The sequence below is a fragment of the Pan paniscus genome, chromosome 15 (assembly GCF_029289425.2).
Source record: "Pan paniscus chromosome 15, NHGRI_mPanPan1-v2.0_pri, whole genome shotgun sequence".
Lineage (NCBI taxonomy): Eukaryota > Metazoa > Chordata > Mammalia > Primates > Hominidae > Pan > Pan paniscus.
In genome coordinates this window covers 65,093,687-65,111,799 of record NC_073264.2, presented here as the reverse complement: position 1 = coordinate 65,111,799, position 18,113 = coordinate 65,093,687, and the positions used below count along the sequence as shown (strand labels likewise).

Sequence of the window (18,113 nt, the reverse complement as noted above, 5' to 3'; positions counted from 1 at the left end):
AGGATAGAGACCAAAAAAAGATCATGAGATTTGCCCCAGCTGCTTTGTACCCTGATTTGCTCGTTTTCTCAAAAGCTGTGCTTCTGAGGACACTGTGTCCTGACAAAAGCCAACTGTGGGTACTTTAGTAACAGTTGACACATTTGTGACCAGAGTCTAAGGACAGGGGCCACTGAGACACATCAAGGGAAATCATAAAATATTAACTCAGTGCCGAATTTTCTCACTTCTAAAAAGTAAGAAGCACAGGCTCTGCTGCGAGTGTGAAGCAAAGAAGTGATCATCCCCGGGGAGAGGAAGGCTAGGGTAATTTTCAGAACAGGTTTCATCCTAGGCTAAAGATACACACAACCATTTAAGATAAACCCCAAAATGATGACAAAATTTACGTGGAAACACGTTATTGTACCTCATGTTCTTTGATGAGACCCTTGGTCCTTCCTCTACGGATAAGTTTCTTTTCTTTATTTATTTGCTTTTCAAGTTTTAAAATATTGTCACTAAGCTTTCCTTTTTCAATATCTATTTTTAGTTGTTGAACATATAAAGACAGTTCATGATGAAGAGACTACAAAAAAAATCAAAGGAATATATTAACCATGAGAACAGAATATACAAAAAAGTATTTATAGTAACAATAAATATATGTGTAGCGACAAAAGGACAGAAACAAAGCTTAAGTGCCATTCTGATTCATCCATGTATTTTGGGGGGAGATGTTTTAAAACATCCCAGGCTCATAAACATGGTTTTTTTTTCTAACAAATAAAAATGTATTTTAGCTGTGAAAGGCACTGTTAAGAAAATGAAAAGACAAGCTACAGACTGAGGGAAACTATGCAAAACAGATAACTGAGCCCAAGGAGACATAAGTAAATGTAATGCATATCCTGGATAAGATTCTGGAACAGACAGAAAGAACATCTGAGGAAAACTGTGAAAAGGTAAATAAAGTGCAAACGTTAGTTAATACTGATGTATCACTCTGTCAGGGTAAACTGCTAGAAAAAATAATGTATTAACATTGACCCAGTAATTGTATCAACAATACTATACTAAGGTAAGATGCTGATAACAGAGGAATCTGGGCATGGGGTACACTGGAACTCTCTGCACCATCTTTACAGTAATTCCATAAATCTAAAACTATTCTAAAGTAATAAAGTTTATTTTAAAATGAGTTTTAGGAGGATCCTTAACAGTACATATTCAATCCACTTACATAGACATAGATATATAGTCACACACATTTTAATTATCATATTAATTACACATTTCAATATTAATTATCATTTAATATTAATTGCCATTAATTACCAGAACATAATCTCAGTGGTAGATGCTTTCTATAAATCCTTGCATCAATTCTGCCCAGTAGGTGGTGTTACCCCATTTTTATCAGGGAGGCTCCTAAAAGTTAAGTACCTTGCCCAGGGTCATAGCTGCTGAATCCAGGTTTGTCTGCCACCAAAGCCTAGACCTATTCCGCTATGAAACTCTGTATGAACCCTGGGACTTCAGCCTGCAGGGACCAGCCCACTGGTGATACAACGTAGACAGGAAAACCCCAGGAATGGCTCTGACAACCAACAGCCCAGGATCAGACATATAAAAACGTAAGTTCAGAAACATATGCATGTTTTTACCTCCCATTTGGCACAGACATCTCTACTCTTTTCTTCTAAAGACATCTTTATGTCCTCAGTTACATTATTTTTTAGTTCTTCAACAGCTTTCAAATACTTGGCCAGACTTTTTGTATTAGAAATTATTAGTGCTTCCTAAAAAAAAAAAAATTGCAAACAAAATCATAAAAGCCTCATTCTACTGCCAAATCCTCAAAATCCTCTAAGCTAATTTTGGTATGTCTTTAGCTGGTAAAGTGGGAAGGGGCTCTCTGAAGAATATCTGAAGATTTATAGGAGACTTCTCTTTGTAAATCGAGGTTGCTAGCCCTTTGGCATCTCTTAAATTCTTTTCAAAAGAGTGCCAAAATATTTATTATTCAAATGTAGTTACACATAAGGCCCAGATTAAGATACCTTTATGATATTCAAAATGATTTTTGTTACCCCATTGATTAGTAATTATAAAGTTCACTGTACAGGGTCAATGAGCCCCTGGCTAAGTTTCCTCTAAAGTTCTTAAGTATTGAGCAGACAACCATACTTCAGAAGCAATATAATATGAAGAGTATATCACAGTTTTGTTTTGTTTTTTGTTTTGAAATAAGATCGCGATCTGTCACCTAGGCTGAAGTGCAGTGGCACAATCACAATTCACTGAAACCTCAAACTCCTGGGCTCAAGCAAGCCTCCCACCTCAACCTCCCAAAATGCTGGGATTATAGGTGTGAGCCACCATGCCTGGCCAAGACAAAATTTATAGAAAGGTCAACTATCGTGCATAAGCAGTTATGCTGAAAGGAGGCCAATTTGTTTCACCATCAACTTCAAAGTTTTGCCCAAGGCCACTCATGTTGGCAGTTCCTCCCCAACAGTACACAAGAATGGGAACAGCCCTGACAGGTATGTGTCTGCTCCTAACCTGACATACTCTACAGGAACAGAAACCTGGCCTAGGTAACTAGCGAATGACAGAACAAAAAAAACAGGTCAGGGCCTGTGTGTGAAAAAGGCAGAAAACCTACAGGAGAGAGAAGATGAATAATTCTCCGGGAGAAGCCAAGCAGGGTGGGAATTTGCTCATTCACTCATTACACATTTTTATGGACCGGCTGCAGGTAAGGCACAATGCTGAGCTCCAGGGCCCTCCTCCAAGGCCTCCTTGAGGACTGCTAGATTTATGACCTGGGGACACACTTTTACCCTGTATGCTATTCATAGCTGGGAGCTCCCACTGCCCATGTGTGCATGCCTACCAGGGCAGGGATCTTGCTTCTGTTGTGAAAGTGTATCCACTTGACTAAATGCCACTGGCAAAATGGGGGAAAACCAAAAGGAAGAAAGTCAGGGAGAGGAAAATGGTGTGAAAACTGACACCTCCAGCCCTTCTCTGGTAAAGGAGCCAAGAAGCTGGGCACAGTGGTTCACGTCCATAATCCCAGCACTTTGGGAGACCGACATGGGAGGATCACTTGAGGCCAGGAGTTTCAGACCAGCCTTGGCCAACAGAGTGATACCCTTTCTCTATAAAAAAAATTTTTTTAAATTAGCTGGGGGTAGTGGTGTTTGCCTGTAGTACCAGCTACTTGGAGGCTGAGGCAGGAGGATAGCTTGAGCCCAGGAGTTGGAGGCTGCAGTGAGCTGAGACAGTACCACTGAACTCCAGCCTGGGTGACAGAGCGAGACCCTGTCTCTAAGAAAAATAAAAAGAAAAAGAGGGAGACTAGGAGCCTCTATTTTTTTTTCCTTCTCTTTTTCCTGACCAGACCATATCTACCCACCTAGAATCCAGCCTCACCATCGTTTAAAACAAGCATTCATTCTTAAGGTTAATTTAGTACTTTCAGGAACCTGGGAGTAAAAGTGAAAATAAAAAACAGAGGGAAGTGGTTGAAGGTGGCAGCTAGCAAAGTGCAAACGGCGTGAGATCAAGCAGACAAGGGCTACTAAGGTCACAGGAAAAGCAATGCTGAAATGACTGACAACAGGGCCCCAGCGTGGTTAGCAAATCCAGTAGGCCAAAACAGGGTTGAGACCCAGAAGACAGACAGAGGCCGTGATGAGAATGAAGAGAGACTCCTATAGGGAGCCCTTTCATAAAGAGTAGGAGCAGGAATGGGGCAATGCCTTCTTGCATCTTTATTTCCCCTAAATGCCCAGCTCATTATAAGTGTTCAATAAAGTGTGCTAAATGCTGAATATGAATGAAAAAAAGTATTACTCTACCTCTCCAATTTGCTCCAAGGTAGAGGCATTTAGCTTTGCTTCTAATCCCCCCAGCACCTCCCACCATGTTAATAGTGAGTCTCTGGTTTGGTGACATCTTAAGCTGCAACCTCAGCCTATCAAACCATAAAAATCAACCTGAAACTGTCTCCATACAAAACATTATTGGGTCTTTAACTATAGAAAAGTATGCTTCCATGAATAACTTTTATCAAAGTATTTTAATAATAATGGTTTTTTTTACATTCAGAGAATGTATGCAAAGTAACTTCACGTACCTTATTTTCACTTAAAGCCTCACAACAAATCCGACAGCTGGATAGGGCTGGAATTATTATGCCAATTTTACAAATTAAAAAGCCAGAGAAATTAAATTCTTGTTCAATGTCAGAGTCGGCTGCACTCTTTACACCGTATCACTGAGTACATTCAGCAGATCCACAATAAAATTTGAATTAAAAAATTCTATACTTGAATACTTACGTTTAATAACCTCAGGGGAACAATATATAATACTGGGAAATTCTTTTTAAGTTACAGTAACTCAGTATATAATTACAGTGAAGGAAACATCTTGATTTCAAACAAGATAGGCAGTTAACAATAATGTCCTACATTTGATGGTTGAAAAGATTCCCACCTTGTATTTTGAAATGAGTTCACCGGGGCTCTCTCTTTGCCCCAGTAACTGCTGAGCCCTCATCATATATGATTCAAGTTCCTTCTGGGATTCTTCCATCTTCAGCCTTATGTCCAATTCTGGTGAAACGTCAGTTAAGTTCTTCAATGCTGCAATGAGTTTTACCACATTGATCTTGAAGACAAAAAAATTCTCAAATTAACACGGGGACCAATTCTTAATAAATTCTTAAGTTAACAAATACTTTGTTATTTTCCCACTAGACAAAGATATTTAGATATCTATCTAAATTATGATAAATCTATCTAAATTATGATAAATCTATCTAAATTTAGATATCTATCTAAATTGATACTTATATACTATGATACTTATATTTTCTGATATGCTTTAAATTATAAAGAAATAAAACATAATGCAAAAGTAATATTTTACAAAACATTTCCAAGCTACAGGGCTATCACCCCCCTTCACTGCCCACTCAGTGACCCCTCAGTTTTAGAGAACAGAATTACTAAATAGGGAATATTAAAGAGAGACCTGGACTTTCTCTTTAGCTTCTTGAATCTTTGCCTGAAGCCCAGTTGTGAGAACATGTTGAAAGGACTCCTGGCTTGAAATATTTTGTATATCCATTTGTAACATATCTTCACTTCTTGCCATAAGCTCATCATACATAGAGCCTTTGGCAATAAGATGCTATTAAAACAAATTGAAGTGAGATCACAATACACATTCTGATTATATGTTAAACATTAATCAAAACAATCTCAGGAAACCAAAAAAGTTCATCATTAATCCAAAATCAGGCAAATTTGCATTCTGAAAAATGATATTTTAAGGAGTCATTTTGAAATTTCATATTGATACAATCAGATTCTGAACATGTTTTATAGATTATTCTTTGTATAGTAAGCACTTCAATAAAATAAAGAATAAAAGTAATACAATGACAATAGAAAGAAACTTGAGACAATGGTAATAAATATTAAAATGATCTTGTTCTATGTCAAAGTAGTGGAGAGGAGAATTCAATGTTACTGGAGAAAATAGCTGTTGGAAAATAATCTTTATATATCATAACAGAAATAAATTTCAAATGGGTCAGAAATATGAAACCACAAAAAGAAGACATTATCCATAAAAACCAAGCTGCGGCCAGGCACAGTGGCTCACGCCTGTAATCCTAGCACTTTGGGAGGCTGAAGTGGGCTGATCACCTGAGGTCAGGAGTTCGAGACCACCCTGGCCAACATGGTGAAACCCCATCTCTACTAAAAATACAAAATTAGCTGGTCATGGTGGCACACGCCTGTAGTCCCAGTTACTCAGGAGACTGAGGCAGGAGAATTCCTTGAACCCAGGAGGCAGAGGTTGCAGTGAGCCAAGACTGTGCTCCTGAACTCCAGCCTGGGTGACAAGAGTGAAACTCCATCTCAAAAAATACAATAAAATAAATGAAATAAAATAAAACTGGCAGTGGCTCATGCCTGTAATCCCAGCACTTTGGGAGGCTGAGGTGGGTAGATCAGTTGAGGTCAGGAGTTTGAGATCAGCCTGGCCAACATGGTGAAAGCCGGCCTCTACTAAAAATACAAAAATTAGCCAGGTGTGGTGGTGGGCGCCTATAGTTCCAGCTACTTGGCAGGCTGAGGTAGAAGAATCTCTTGAACCTGGGAGGTAGAGATTGCAGTGAGCCAAGACTGCACCACTGCACTCCAGCCTGGGCAACAGAGCGAGACTCCGTCTCAAAAAATAATAAAATAAAATAAAATCTGATCTGCTATCTCGCTGCAGAGGGTCTTTCGAAGCCTAAGAGTAGGGATAGACATGACTGCATAAATGTAAAAAACCTGCAATGCAAAATAAAATAAACAAAGTCAACAACTCAGCAAAAATATTTGACACAGAAATGAAAATGGATCACAATTCAAAGAGCTTGTATAATTCAATTTTAAAAATGCCAAGATCCCAAAGAAAATTTTGAAAATATAAGAACAGATAATTCATAGAAACAGATGTCTAATAAATATATGATAGTTCAATATTACATGTAGTCAAATAAGTACCCATTAAAACAATAAGGAGATACCACTTTTCAGTTCTCAAGTTAGCAAAAAATAATTTTTTAATTACAACTCACAGTGGCATGGTGATATGGTTTGGCTGTGTCCCCACCCAAATCTCATCTTGAATTCCCACGAGTTGTGAGAGAGACCCGGTGAGAGGTAATTGAATCATGAGGGCAGATGTTTCCTGTGCTGTTCTCAAAATAGTGAATAAGTTTCACGAGATCTGATGATTATATAAGGGGGAGTTTCCCTGCACAAGCCCTCTGCTCTTGTCTGCCACCACATAGACATGCCTTTCACCCTCCACCATGATTGTGAGGCCTTCCCAGACACGTGGAATGGTAAGTCCATTAAACCTCTTTCTTTTGTCAATTGCCCAGTCTCGGGTATATCTTTAACAGCAGGGTGAAAACAAACTAATATACATGGGTATGATAAAACAGAAGTTATAGTATGTGATATCAACTATGTAAACGTTGATCTTATTTGTCTTGGGGCAGTGGAATCACAGTGATTTCAATTTTTTGAAATTAGCATATTCATTTATCATTTCAATTTTTCCCTCTTTTAAATTATAAAACCAACAAAAAAGCTCATGTAATTAAAAAAACTGAAAAACAATAGAAAGGTACAGCATGTAAAGAAAATATTTATAGCTGGGCACGGTGGCTCACGCCTACAATCCCAGCACTTTGAGGGGCTGAGGCGGGCAAATCACTTGAGCCCAGGAGTTCAAGGCCTGCCTGGGCAATACGGCAAAACCCTATCTCTACTAAAAATATAAGAATTAGCTGGGTGTGATGGTGCATGCCTGTAATCCCAGCTACTTGGGAGGCTGAAGTGGAAGGATCACTTGAACCTGGGGAGGTCGAGTGAGCCATGGTTGTGCCACTGTACTCCAGCCTGGGTGACAGAGCAGAACCCTGTCTCAAAAAAAAGGAAAGAAAATATTTATTTTATGTCTACCATGTACTAGGAGCTGAGCATAACACGGGATTAAGATAGACTCCGTTAGAGGTATATCTTTACAGATATTTTTCTATGAATATAAATGTATTATATATAAAAATACAACTCTGTTTAAAAACCACAAATGAGATTACATTATCTCATTATCCACACAGTTTAGGAACTTTCATTTCTTACTTTAGAATATATCTTGATCCAATATTTTGATCCAATGAATATCTACTTAATTCTTTCTTAATAGAAATATATTTCAGTGTGCTTGTATGTTCACTATAATTTTTAAATTATTTAAAAATTTTTTAAATATTTAATTTCTACCTCATTTTTTTCAAGAAAATAAATTCCAGATAGAGTAAATAAATACTAAAAATAAAATCAGAAAAGCACTGGCAGATGAGATGGCATGATAAATTTATATAATATTTTCAAAGCAATAAAAACTATCACACAATGAAAACACAAAATGCTGAAATATACACCTTTCAGAAATGTAGGCTTAAAAAATCATGTAAATGTTCCTTTTTATTCCAGGAACTTCCCATCTTGTTGTAACTTATGCTCTGTAGGTTTTATAGCTGAGCTGGAACTCAGTAAAAACCTCAATGATAACTCCCAGGAGAACTAAGTGATATTAAGACACACTCTTGCCTCACTGCCTTTCAATGAGTCGACTGCCTGAGAATAAAGACAGAATGGAGATCTAACAACATGAGTCACTATCCCTGCATTGAGTAAGGAAAGGAGAGTGGCTTCATCAGTGGGTGAACTTTCAAAGCATAGATTGTATGACTTCTTTTTTTTTTTTTTCCAGAAAGAGTCTCGCCCTGTCGCCAGGCTGGAGTGCGATGGTGCAATCTCGGCTCACTGCAACCTCCACCTCCTGGGTTCAAGCAATTTCTCCTGCCTCAGCCTCCCGAGTAGCTGGGACTACAGGTGTGCGCGCCACCATGTCCAGCTAATCTTTTGTATTTTAAGTAGAGACGGGATTTCACCATATTGGCCAGGATGGTCTCGATCTCTTGCCCTTGTGATCCACCCACTTCAACCGCCCAAAGTGCTGGGATTGCAGGTGTCAGCCACCATGCCCAGCCTGATTATGTAATCTCTTATGTGTACTCTGCACTGAGCTATAATGAGACTGAACTCACTCGTCTCCTCATTGTCCTCTGGTGCAAGAAAATATTTTAACCCCCATGTTATAGCTAAGAAAATAAGTCCAAGAGCTTAACATTCATAGGTATTATCAGTGGTCTCCTAATCTATCCTCTGCTTTCAAGCAAAATAACAGCAAATGATCCAGGGGTAAAATCCATTCATTTTTAAAACTCCCAACAAAGAAAATTAAAACTGTAGGCTTATTACTACTTACTTTAAAACTTCTTATTTAACTTAAAACATAAATGCACAACCATGAAAGTACCCTCTTAATACTTTTACACACATACCTTCAAAGATTCTTCCATTGAGGTGTCCACATCATCTTGATCCAAAACAGATTTGGCTTCTGCCTCCCAGATTTCCACTTGTCCAATGAGTTTTTCAACATCTTTAGCCACTTTTAGTTGCCCTGTGAATTCTTCATTTTCTTTTTCATGTTTCTCTCCAGCCTACAACATTCAAAAGTACTACTGAGAAAATGTCAGCATGTACATAACAAAATAATTTTCCTTTTCAAAAAGTTACACCTGTAATCCCAGCTCTTTAGGAGGCCAGGGCAGGAGGATTGCTTGAGGCTAGGAGTTTGTGACCAGTCTGGGCAACAAAGCGAAACCTCATCTCTACAAAAAATTTTAAAGTTAGCTGGGCATAATGGTGCATGCCTGTAGTTCTAGCTACTCAGGAGGCTGAGGCAAGCGAATTGCCTAAACCCAGGAGTTTGGGGCTACAGTGAGCTATGATCATGCCACTGCATTCCAGCCTGGGCAACAAAGCAAGAGTCTGTCTTTAAAAATAAAAGATAAAAAAGTTACACCACTTTCTTTCCTGAAGAGTGCTAGTTAAACATATTTTAATGACATAAGATGTAGTTCTTTGACAATAATAACTTTTTTCTTCTATATGAGGTCTCGCTTTATTGCCCAGGCTGGAGTACAGTGGCACAATCACAGCTCATTGCAGCCTCAACCTCCCAGGCTCAAGTGATCCTCCTACCTCAGCCTCCTGAGTGGCTGGAATTACAGGTGTATGCCACTACGTCTAGCTAAGTTTTTATATTTTGTAGAGATGGGGTCTCACTATGTTGCCCAGGCTGATCTTGAACTCCTGGGCTTAAGTCCCATCTCAACCTCCCAAAGAGCTGGGATTACAGGTATGAGACACTATGCCTGGCCAATGATAACACTTCAAAATAGTATATATCACTTTGCAAATTAAAAAGTTTGTTCACAGTTTCTTACTTAATTATAATATCATTCCTATCAGATAATATTTTCTACATTTTACATGTAAGAAGATTAAAGTTTAGTAAATTAGGGTAAGTGACTATAAACACATTTCTAAAACTCATATGCGATTTAAACAAATATAGCTATTAGTAATGGTAGTTGTAAAATATCAAGAAGAAACTCAGAATCAAATTTCAACAAAATTAAATCTTTTTCCCATTAATAATCTATAGGTTGACATACTATAGCTTTACATGATAGATACATTATTTCTTAAACTATATATTGACAAATTATAACGGCTTATATTTATGGAGTACACAGATACACTCTTTTTTTTTTTTTTTTTTTTTGAGATGGAGTCTCGGTCTGTCACCCAGGCTGGAGTGCAGTGGTGCAATCTTGGCTCACGGCAACCTCCGCCTCCCGGGTTCAAGCAAGTCTCCTGCCTCAGCCTCCCAAGTAGCTGGGATTACAAGCACCCGCCACCACTCCCAGCTAATTTTTGTATTTTTAGTAAATACGGGGTTTCACCACGTTGGCCAGGCTGGTCTCAAACTCCTGACCTCAAATGATCTGCCTGCCTTGGCCTTCCAAAGTGCTGGCATGAGCCACCGCTCCCAGCCGAAAGATACATTCTTAAAGTTGTTTTTAATCAGATCACTGTTTTATTTATTTTATTTATTTTAAATAGAGATAGGGTTTCACTACGTTGCCCAGGTTGGTCTCGAACTTCTGAGCTCAAGCAATCCTCTTGCCTCAGCCTCCCAAAGTGCTAGAATTCAAGGCATAAGCCACCTTGCCTGGTCAGATCACATTTTAAATGTATCAGAAGACTCTAGTATTTTAAGCACACTGCAAAAATTCACATCTTTCCAGATTTTCTAAGTAGGTATTCTTACAGTAGGAAAATGCTGGCACTCCATCATGCCAGTAGGTCCGAGCCAGTTTAAAAGTAGTTTAAGTAAAGCTGTGTAAGTTATCATGAAGGTGGAGCATTTCCAAAGCCATAGGTATTATATCTTACAAGTATATGATTTTTAATTTATTTTTTGTTCTTTTCCCATACTTGGTAGGATGACTCTAAAGTCATCCTCCGAATTACCCAACAAAACAAGGAAGAAATAGAATATTTTCCCCCATTTTACAGAAAGGAAGCAAGACACACAGAGGCCAGGGACTAGCCTAAAGGTAGCCAATTTCTGTGCACTAGTCAGAAGTAATCTCAAGAAAATAACAACTCAATTTACACTGCTCAGAGTCAGGACTGCTCTGTGTGTCTGTGAGAGCACAGTAAGTGTAATAAGTAAGACTTTCATGCTAAAGACTTCATAAGGGAAAACATTTAAGCATTTTCCTAGGAAATGACCATACTGTAAATGTTATCTAGCAATCCACACATTTACCACCAACTCAACAATATCTTTTCTTTCTTTTTTTGAGACGGGAGTCTTACTCTGTCACCCAGGCTAGAGTGCAGTGGCACGATCTCGCCTCACTTTCAACTTCCACCTCCCAGGCTCAAGCAATCCTCCCACCTCAGCCTCCCAAGTAGCTAGAAACACAGGCGCACAAACACATGTCCAGCTAATCTTTCGTATTTTTGGTATAGACAGGGTTTTGCCACGTTACCCAGGCTGATTTCAAACTCCTGAGCTCAAGCCATCCACCTGCTTTGTCCTCCCAAAGTGCTGGGATTACAGGCATGAGCCACCGTGCCTGGCAATATCTTTTCTTTTAATAGCAAAGTTAAATTATTTCTATTTGCAAGTGAAATATACAAAGTATGATTATTTTACCTTTATATTTTGATTATAATTTTCAGGAAGTTCTATTGACATATCTGTTGAAAACTCAACAGTTGCTTTTTCTTCTTTAGATAGAATATTTCCAGAATTGTCAAAAGTGGGCTGATCCTGTTTTTTTATCATCAGTGGCAGGTTCATTTCCTATACAAAATAATTTCATGAAATGTAATACTCATATTTTTATTTTATGCTAATATACATTACAAACAGTAAGTGGATGTAATATATTCAAATATATGTTTAGGATTAAACTACAACAGTGTTATAAAATATGAGCATTTCACATAAAACACCTACATCTCAAATTGTTAAGAATCAGTTGAAAAAATATTTTATAAAAAGTCAGCTTTTATGAGGCACTATGCTACATATAAAGATACATAAGGCTCAGTGTATGTTCTCAATGAGCTGAAAATCTAGTAGGCAAAACAATGCTTGTTTTTCCTTCATGGTAAGTGAATTTCAACTAGAAAGCTCTACAGTAAAAAGGGTTCAAGAATTAAAAGATCTCTCAGGCATATACTCAAGAAAGATTCAAGAACTGAAAGCTCTCCTGAGCATACACTCAAAGAAAACATGTGTCCACATAAATGTCCACAGCTGCATTGTTCATAAAAACCCAAAAAGTGAAAAGAACTCAAATATGTATAAACTAGAGAATGGATAAACAAAATGTGGTATATCCATACAATGAATTATTATTTGCCAATAAAAAGGAATGAAGTACGATTACATTCTATAATACAGATGAACCTTGAAAATATTATGCCAAGTAACATAAGCCAGTCACAAGAGATCACATATTATATGATTTCATTGTGTGAAATGTCCAGAATAGGCTAATCTATAGAAAGACAGTGGATTCACGGTTGCGTAGGGCTTAGGGGGTGGGGGTTGGAAGAAAATAGGGAGTGACTGCTAGGGTTTCCTTATGAAGTAATAAAAATGTTCTAAATTTTTTATGGTAATGGCTACATAACTGTGCATATACCAGAAATCAATTGGTTATGAACTTACAATGAGTAAATTGTATGGTACATGAATCATATCTAAATAAAGCTGCAACCAATCAAAAGAACTTACAAGTTGAGTTTTTGAAACCAACTTTCTCCATCTTTTATTCAGCCTTCTCAGTTCTTTAGAAATAGATGATCCAACCACATCATTGCTGACTTCGACTAAGAAATTTCCTGCTTCATTTAAAGTAGCATGTTCTAGATTCCACTGGGCTAGTGTCTCAAAGGGTACCTACATGATACATAAGCAACATACTATCTTAATGACACGATATTGTCTTTCTATTATGTATAATAAATGTTCACCAAGGCATTTTTGAGATGGAGTCTTGCTCTGTTGCCCAGGCTGGAGTGCAGTGGCGCAATCAAGGTCATTGCAACCTCCGCACCAAGACTAATTCTAAGCAACATTCTTTGCAGAGACTGACTTTCCCCTTAGAGGAGTCTGCCATCCTTGTTGGTCTAGCTCTTCACTACTAAGTGCTAACTGGCAAATGCCAGCTGTCTGTCATCACTCCTGGTCCTGAACTTTTATGATGCATCTTATCTCTTTCTACATGGCTGATGAACTTACCGCAGAGGTTTCCAAACTTGTTTAGTTCATGGAGCCTTAACTGTCTCATTAATTTTTTCAGAGAGTCCCTAGACCAGAAATATTATCTAACAGTTCCCATTTTTAGTAGTCAGGTTCAACAACTTAGTAGCAGCATGGTGTCCAACAGATGGATGTTGTTGTGTCTCCTTCAAATTTTAGAGTGTTCTGTAAGTTCTCTTAGTTCTCTCTGGTAGCTCAGGGTTTCTTAGCAGTTTTGGGTATTACAACCTTAGCGTGTTTTTCTCTGAGTTATGTACATTTTTATAGAAGATCTTTAAAGACAGAAAGACTGTTGGAAGACAAAGATTTGAATTTCTAGTGCTAATACCGGTGACAGAAGTGATGACTCAACCCCTAAAATGCTCTTTTTTGCACTCTTACCATTATCACAAATTTTACATTAACACAAATAATCTATTTTCTATTAATTTTAGTTTCTATTTTGGAAATGTTTAATCTGAAAGGCTATCTATAGCCATCTGCAACAGAGAAAAACAAATGAAAGAAAGAAAAACCACCTCAGATAATCATAGAACAGATTATTACATAAATAACACATGAAAACAATAATGAATTACATTGACAGTTCTTCCACACCTCTACACATAAGTTAAGGTATCTTGATTTTCCTCCTATAGAAACTCAGGAAGATTTTAGAGCTGAAAGGTTTCAACCAAATGGAAAAATAAAACTTTCTGAACAGTAGTTTATTTTAACTGTGTCTATAAGCTAGCCAGTACATTAAGTCTTATTTCCTCTCCAAAGAGCTTAGCAAAACATCTCCCAAAAGCTATTACTCTGTATGTAAATAATACCTTAAGAAAGCTCTATGTGTGGGAAGAGGGGGGCGTGTATTGTGTGTGTGTGACCATGTATATACAAACCAGTGGAGAAAACTACCTCTTGGCAATTTTATCAGGAAGAAACTAAATTCTTTCCAAGACCTTGAAGAATTTTCCAAAACACTGGTGTACTCTTCTCTGTTTTCTCATCTTTGGATTGAAAATGAGGGTCACAAAATAAAACAATTAAAAAATAAAATTGAGCAGATGCTATTAGACTGCAAATACCTCTTTAATTTCTTCCTTCTTTGTCTCCTCAAAGCAAGCCCTTAGTAAGCGAAGGTTTTCCACATAAGTAGCCCAACATGCCAGCACTTTTTGTAGAGTGGACTTCACATTATATATATTTTTTCTATACATACAAACATCAGATTTCACCATCATATACTGTTTACTAATATTCTGACATTCTCCAGCTACAATATTAACAAAACAAAAAAGTAATCTTAGAAAACAATTTTTATTAATAATACTATTTAAAAATATTTGCATTATTAATTGACAGCGGCAAAATAATATGTACTCTGACAATATTAAAAGTGAAAGCAAGAATTTTCCCAGGAAAACACGCACATAAAACTAATTTCTAAAACATTATATAGAAAGCACAACAGATAAAACATCACTGTTAAGTGACAGTCATTCCATCAGAAAGTAACTGAACCACTTTACCCAAATTCTTATAAATTTCTCCACATTTTTGAAAAGAAGTATCAAGTCGAGCTAGGAATTCTTTTTCTTCAATAAATTTCTGGGAAGAAAACAAAAAACATATTGACAGTTTTTACTTTTAAAATTGTGCCAAGAAATCCAGATAGTGAGATACAGCCATTCAACGAAGGACAGAGTTACCAAAATTTCTTTAGGGCTTTAATACTACATATTTGGTAGGAAAACAGGAAGAAGGATGGTGAAAATCTAGGAGACATAAGCTGAGTGTGAACATTAAATAGGTCTGACATCTGATAAAATTGATCTTAATGTGGTGACATGGTGCTATAACAGTTTTCCTCTTGTGGAAAAAAGGCAAGTTAAGTATTTAATTTCAGGATCTCCTACTTTGCACATTTCCTTAATATTACATAATTGTGTCAGCTGCTCTTATTTCACATGCTTTATTAGTATTGAGTAATTTTTTTAGATATATTAGTGTATGTTACAAAAAGATATCCATCACACAAAAACATTTCAGAAACTACCATTAACCAAATTCTGTTATGGAAAAAATACTAAGCTAATTCAAAATTCCTATTTACTGTATACTTATGTGTGCCAATAGTATGAATATTTAAATAGAAAAATGAAAATTCAAGCAAGGAAAAAGAAATAGAAATACTCAAAATCTAGCCTAGTTTGGAATGATGCTTCCTGTTTGGAAACTTAGTGTGTTTAAGTCATAAACTGGAAGTAAATTTCTCTTTATCATTTTTTTAAATTTTTACAATAAAATTTACAATCTTGGATTTTTCCTTCCCCCCCCCATTTCTTTTTTTCTTTTTTAAGACAAAGTCTTGCTCTGTCGCCCAGGCTGGAGTGCAGTGCAGTGCCACAATCTTGGCTAACTGCAACCTCCACCTCCCAGGGTTCAAGTGATGCTCCTGCCTCAGCCTCCCAAGTAGCTGGTATTACAGGTGCCTACAACCACACCCAGCTAATTTTTGTATTTTTAGTAGAGACAGGGTTTCGCCATGTCTCGAACTCCTGACCTCAGGAGATCCACCTGCCTCGGCCTCCCAATGTGTTGGGATTACAGGTGTGCGCCACCGTGCCCAGCCCCACCCCCCCTCATCTCTAAAAGGAGGGAAACAAAAAGAAGGACAAAGTCTAAATGTAGAATTGACATTTCTGTGATGCTGTAGTTTTAACTTAGATGTGAACACACTTACATGCAAGTCACTTCAAACATTTTTTCCTATAAATTAGAAGAGCTAAACCCAAAAGGAAAGCCTCAAGACAAAAGAGAAAATGTATTGTTTATCCTAGCTAGTAAAATTTAGTAAGCTAAGATCAAAATGTTATAAGAAAAATGTAATTACTGCATGAAACTATGCATCTGAAAAGGAAACAAAAATTAACATTTCAAGTAAGTGAAAGAGGAATTTTTAATGAAAAAAAGCATGGAAACCTTTTATATTACATTAATAGACCTGGTTAACTCTTAATCTCCCCTTGGGTAGTAAGTAGTGATATTTTCTATATTTTTACTCTTTCCTGTGCTGCTGGTTGACTCCCTGTAATTCTTTTCTCCATGCAATATTTAAGCTAATGAAATCTACCAAGAAAACCCATCTCAAAACCCGAAGAGTTAATGGGAAATCATGCCAAGGAAAAATGCAAACACAGCACCCAGAGATGGAGGAGTTGCCTAAGACACAAAATTAAAAAGCTTACATGCCAGTCTTCCAGCAATAATTCCACAGATTCTCTGCTCCCATATTTAATGTTCCAAATATCCAATTTTGATTTCACTTCATCTACCAAACCAAGAACTAAGCACTTGTAGTAATGAAATTCTAGAAGTAGAATAAATTTTTTCTCCAAAATGTTGTTGATTCTGGAAAACAGTGCAGGTTTTGGAATTTAACTTAATATTATTGACCAAATGTGAGAAATCTGTTCAGCATTTTAAAAAATATTGAGGCTTTAACTTTTTCTTTTAAGCACATGGAATTCAGATGTATCATTGTCTTTTTCTTTTTTAAACATTGTAAAACGAATACTGTGACTAGATATACAACAACCATTTCTAAGGTAAAAACATCAAAAACAGAACATTTTCTGAATAAACTATTCTCCGACTGACAAATCCTGTAATAAAATGCTGATCTATGAAATAGTTTACTAAATCTGAAAACTTCCACATAACTTAATGAAACTATAATCTAAGTTTATATATTAAAAGTTTTCATTATTAAGGCTAACACCCTCTTATTATTCTAATAAGTTGTTTTTGAGTATTAAGAAAAGATAATGAATTAAATAATCTCAATATTCGTAGTATTTTACAGTTTGTAAAGTGCTTTCATATCCCTCCTCCCATTTGATCCAGTTTCCTGGTGAGACCTGGACAGGGCAATTATCATTAACCTAAATTTACAAAGGTGGAAACATGCTCAAAAAGAGAGTAACTTACCCAAAACCAAGATACAGAGCTCAGTTTCTGAATGTTTTCCATCACCATATTCTACCATTCAATAAAAAAGGAGGTGTGTTGGCATAATATCTATAATGTTACTACTACATAAAATGTGAAGATATTGTTATCAAGATTTAAAGGAGAATACTTGGTAAAAATTATCTAAAAATCTGTATTTTGTGGTCCCTGTAGTATCAGTTGTTACTCAAACGTGAATAGTGACAGCAGCTGTGAAATGGTAGTGTTACACACCGTCTTTTCATTTCCTCCAATTTGTTAGGTGGTACCAATGGCAAGTGATTTTCATCCTTATTTTCAAAGGTAAGGAGAATGTTCGAATGATGCTCAAATCTATCCATCAGGCTCTGAAAAGAAATTCAGCATGACATAAACAATATTTATTGCCAAACACTGTAATTAAGGGTTTGTCAATCTCACTTGCATTACATCTTTTTTCAAAAAAAAATCATAAAACCCTCCCCACAACCCACTTTTTTTTATTGTTTTAAGACACAGGGTCTCGCTCTGTTACCCAGGCTGGAGTGCAGCGGCACGATCATAGCTCAATGAAGCCTGGAATTCCTGGATTCAAGGGATCCTCTCACCTCAGCTTCTTGAGTAGCTGGGTCTACAGGCACACAGCACAATACCCAGCTAATTTTGTTTTTTAAAAAAATTTCTGTAGAGATGGGGTCTTGCTATATTGCCTAGGATGAAACTACCCCCTTTAACTAAGATTTTGTGAATAAATATTTTTGGCCGGGCGTGGTGGCTCACGCCTGTAATCCCAGCACTTTGGG

The 18,113-nt window shown here is 37.0% G+C and overlaps 1 protein-coding gene across 9 annotated transcripts in view; it reads right to left on the bottom strand.

Moving 5' to 3' along the window:
• Positions 1–18,113, bottom strand: part of SYNE2 (spectrin repeat containing nuclear envelope protein 2) — a 368,901-nt gene that overhangs the window by 226,329 nt on the left and 124,459 nt on the right. For all 9 annotated transcript variants that reach the window (XM_034937677.4, XM_034937678.4, XM_034937679.4 and 6 more), the window contains exons 13-23: positions 17,566–17,678; positions 16,569–16,731; positions 14,850–14,928; positions 14,406–14,593; positions 12,808–12,972; positions 11,716–11,865; positions 8,978–9,139; positions 5,032–5,190; positions 4,492–4,665; positions 1,647–1,781; positions 410–568 (exon numbers count right to left, since the gene is read on the bottom strand). In XM_034937677.4, the coding sequence (XP_034793568.1) occupies positions 410–568; positions 1,647–1,781; positions 4,492–4,665; positions 5,032–5,190; positions 8,978–9,139; positions 11,716–11,865; positions 12,808–12,972; positions 14,406–14,593; positions 14,850–14,928; positions 16,569–16,731; positions 17,566–17,678 (1,647 nt within the window). The remainder of the gene's footprint in view (positions 1–409; positions 569–1,646; positions 1,782–4,491; positions 4,666–5,031; positions 5,191–8,977; positions 9,140–11,715; positions 11,866–12,807; positions 12,973–14,405; positions 14,594–14,849; positions 14,929–16,568; positions 16,732–17,565; positions 17,679–18,113) is intronic.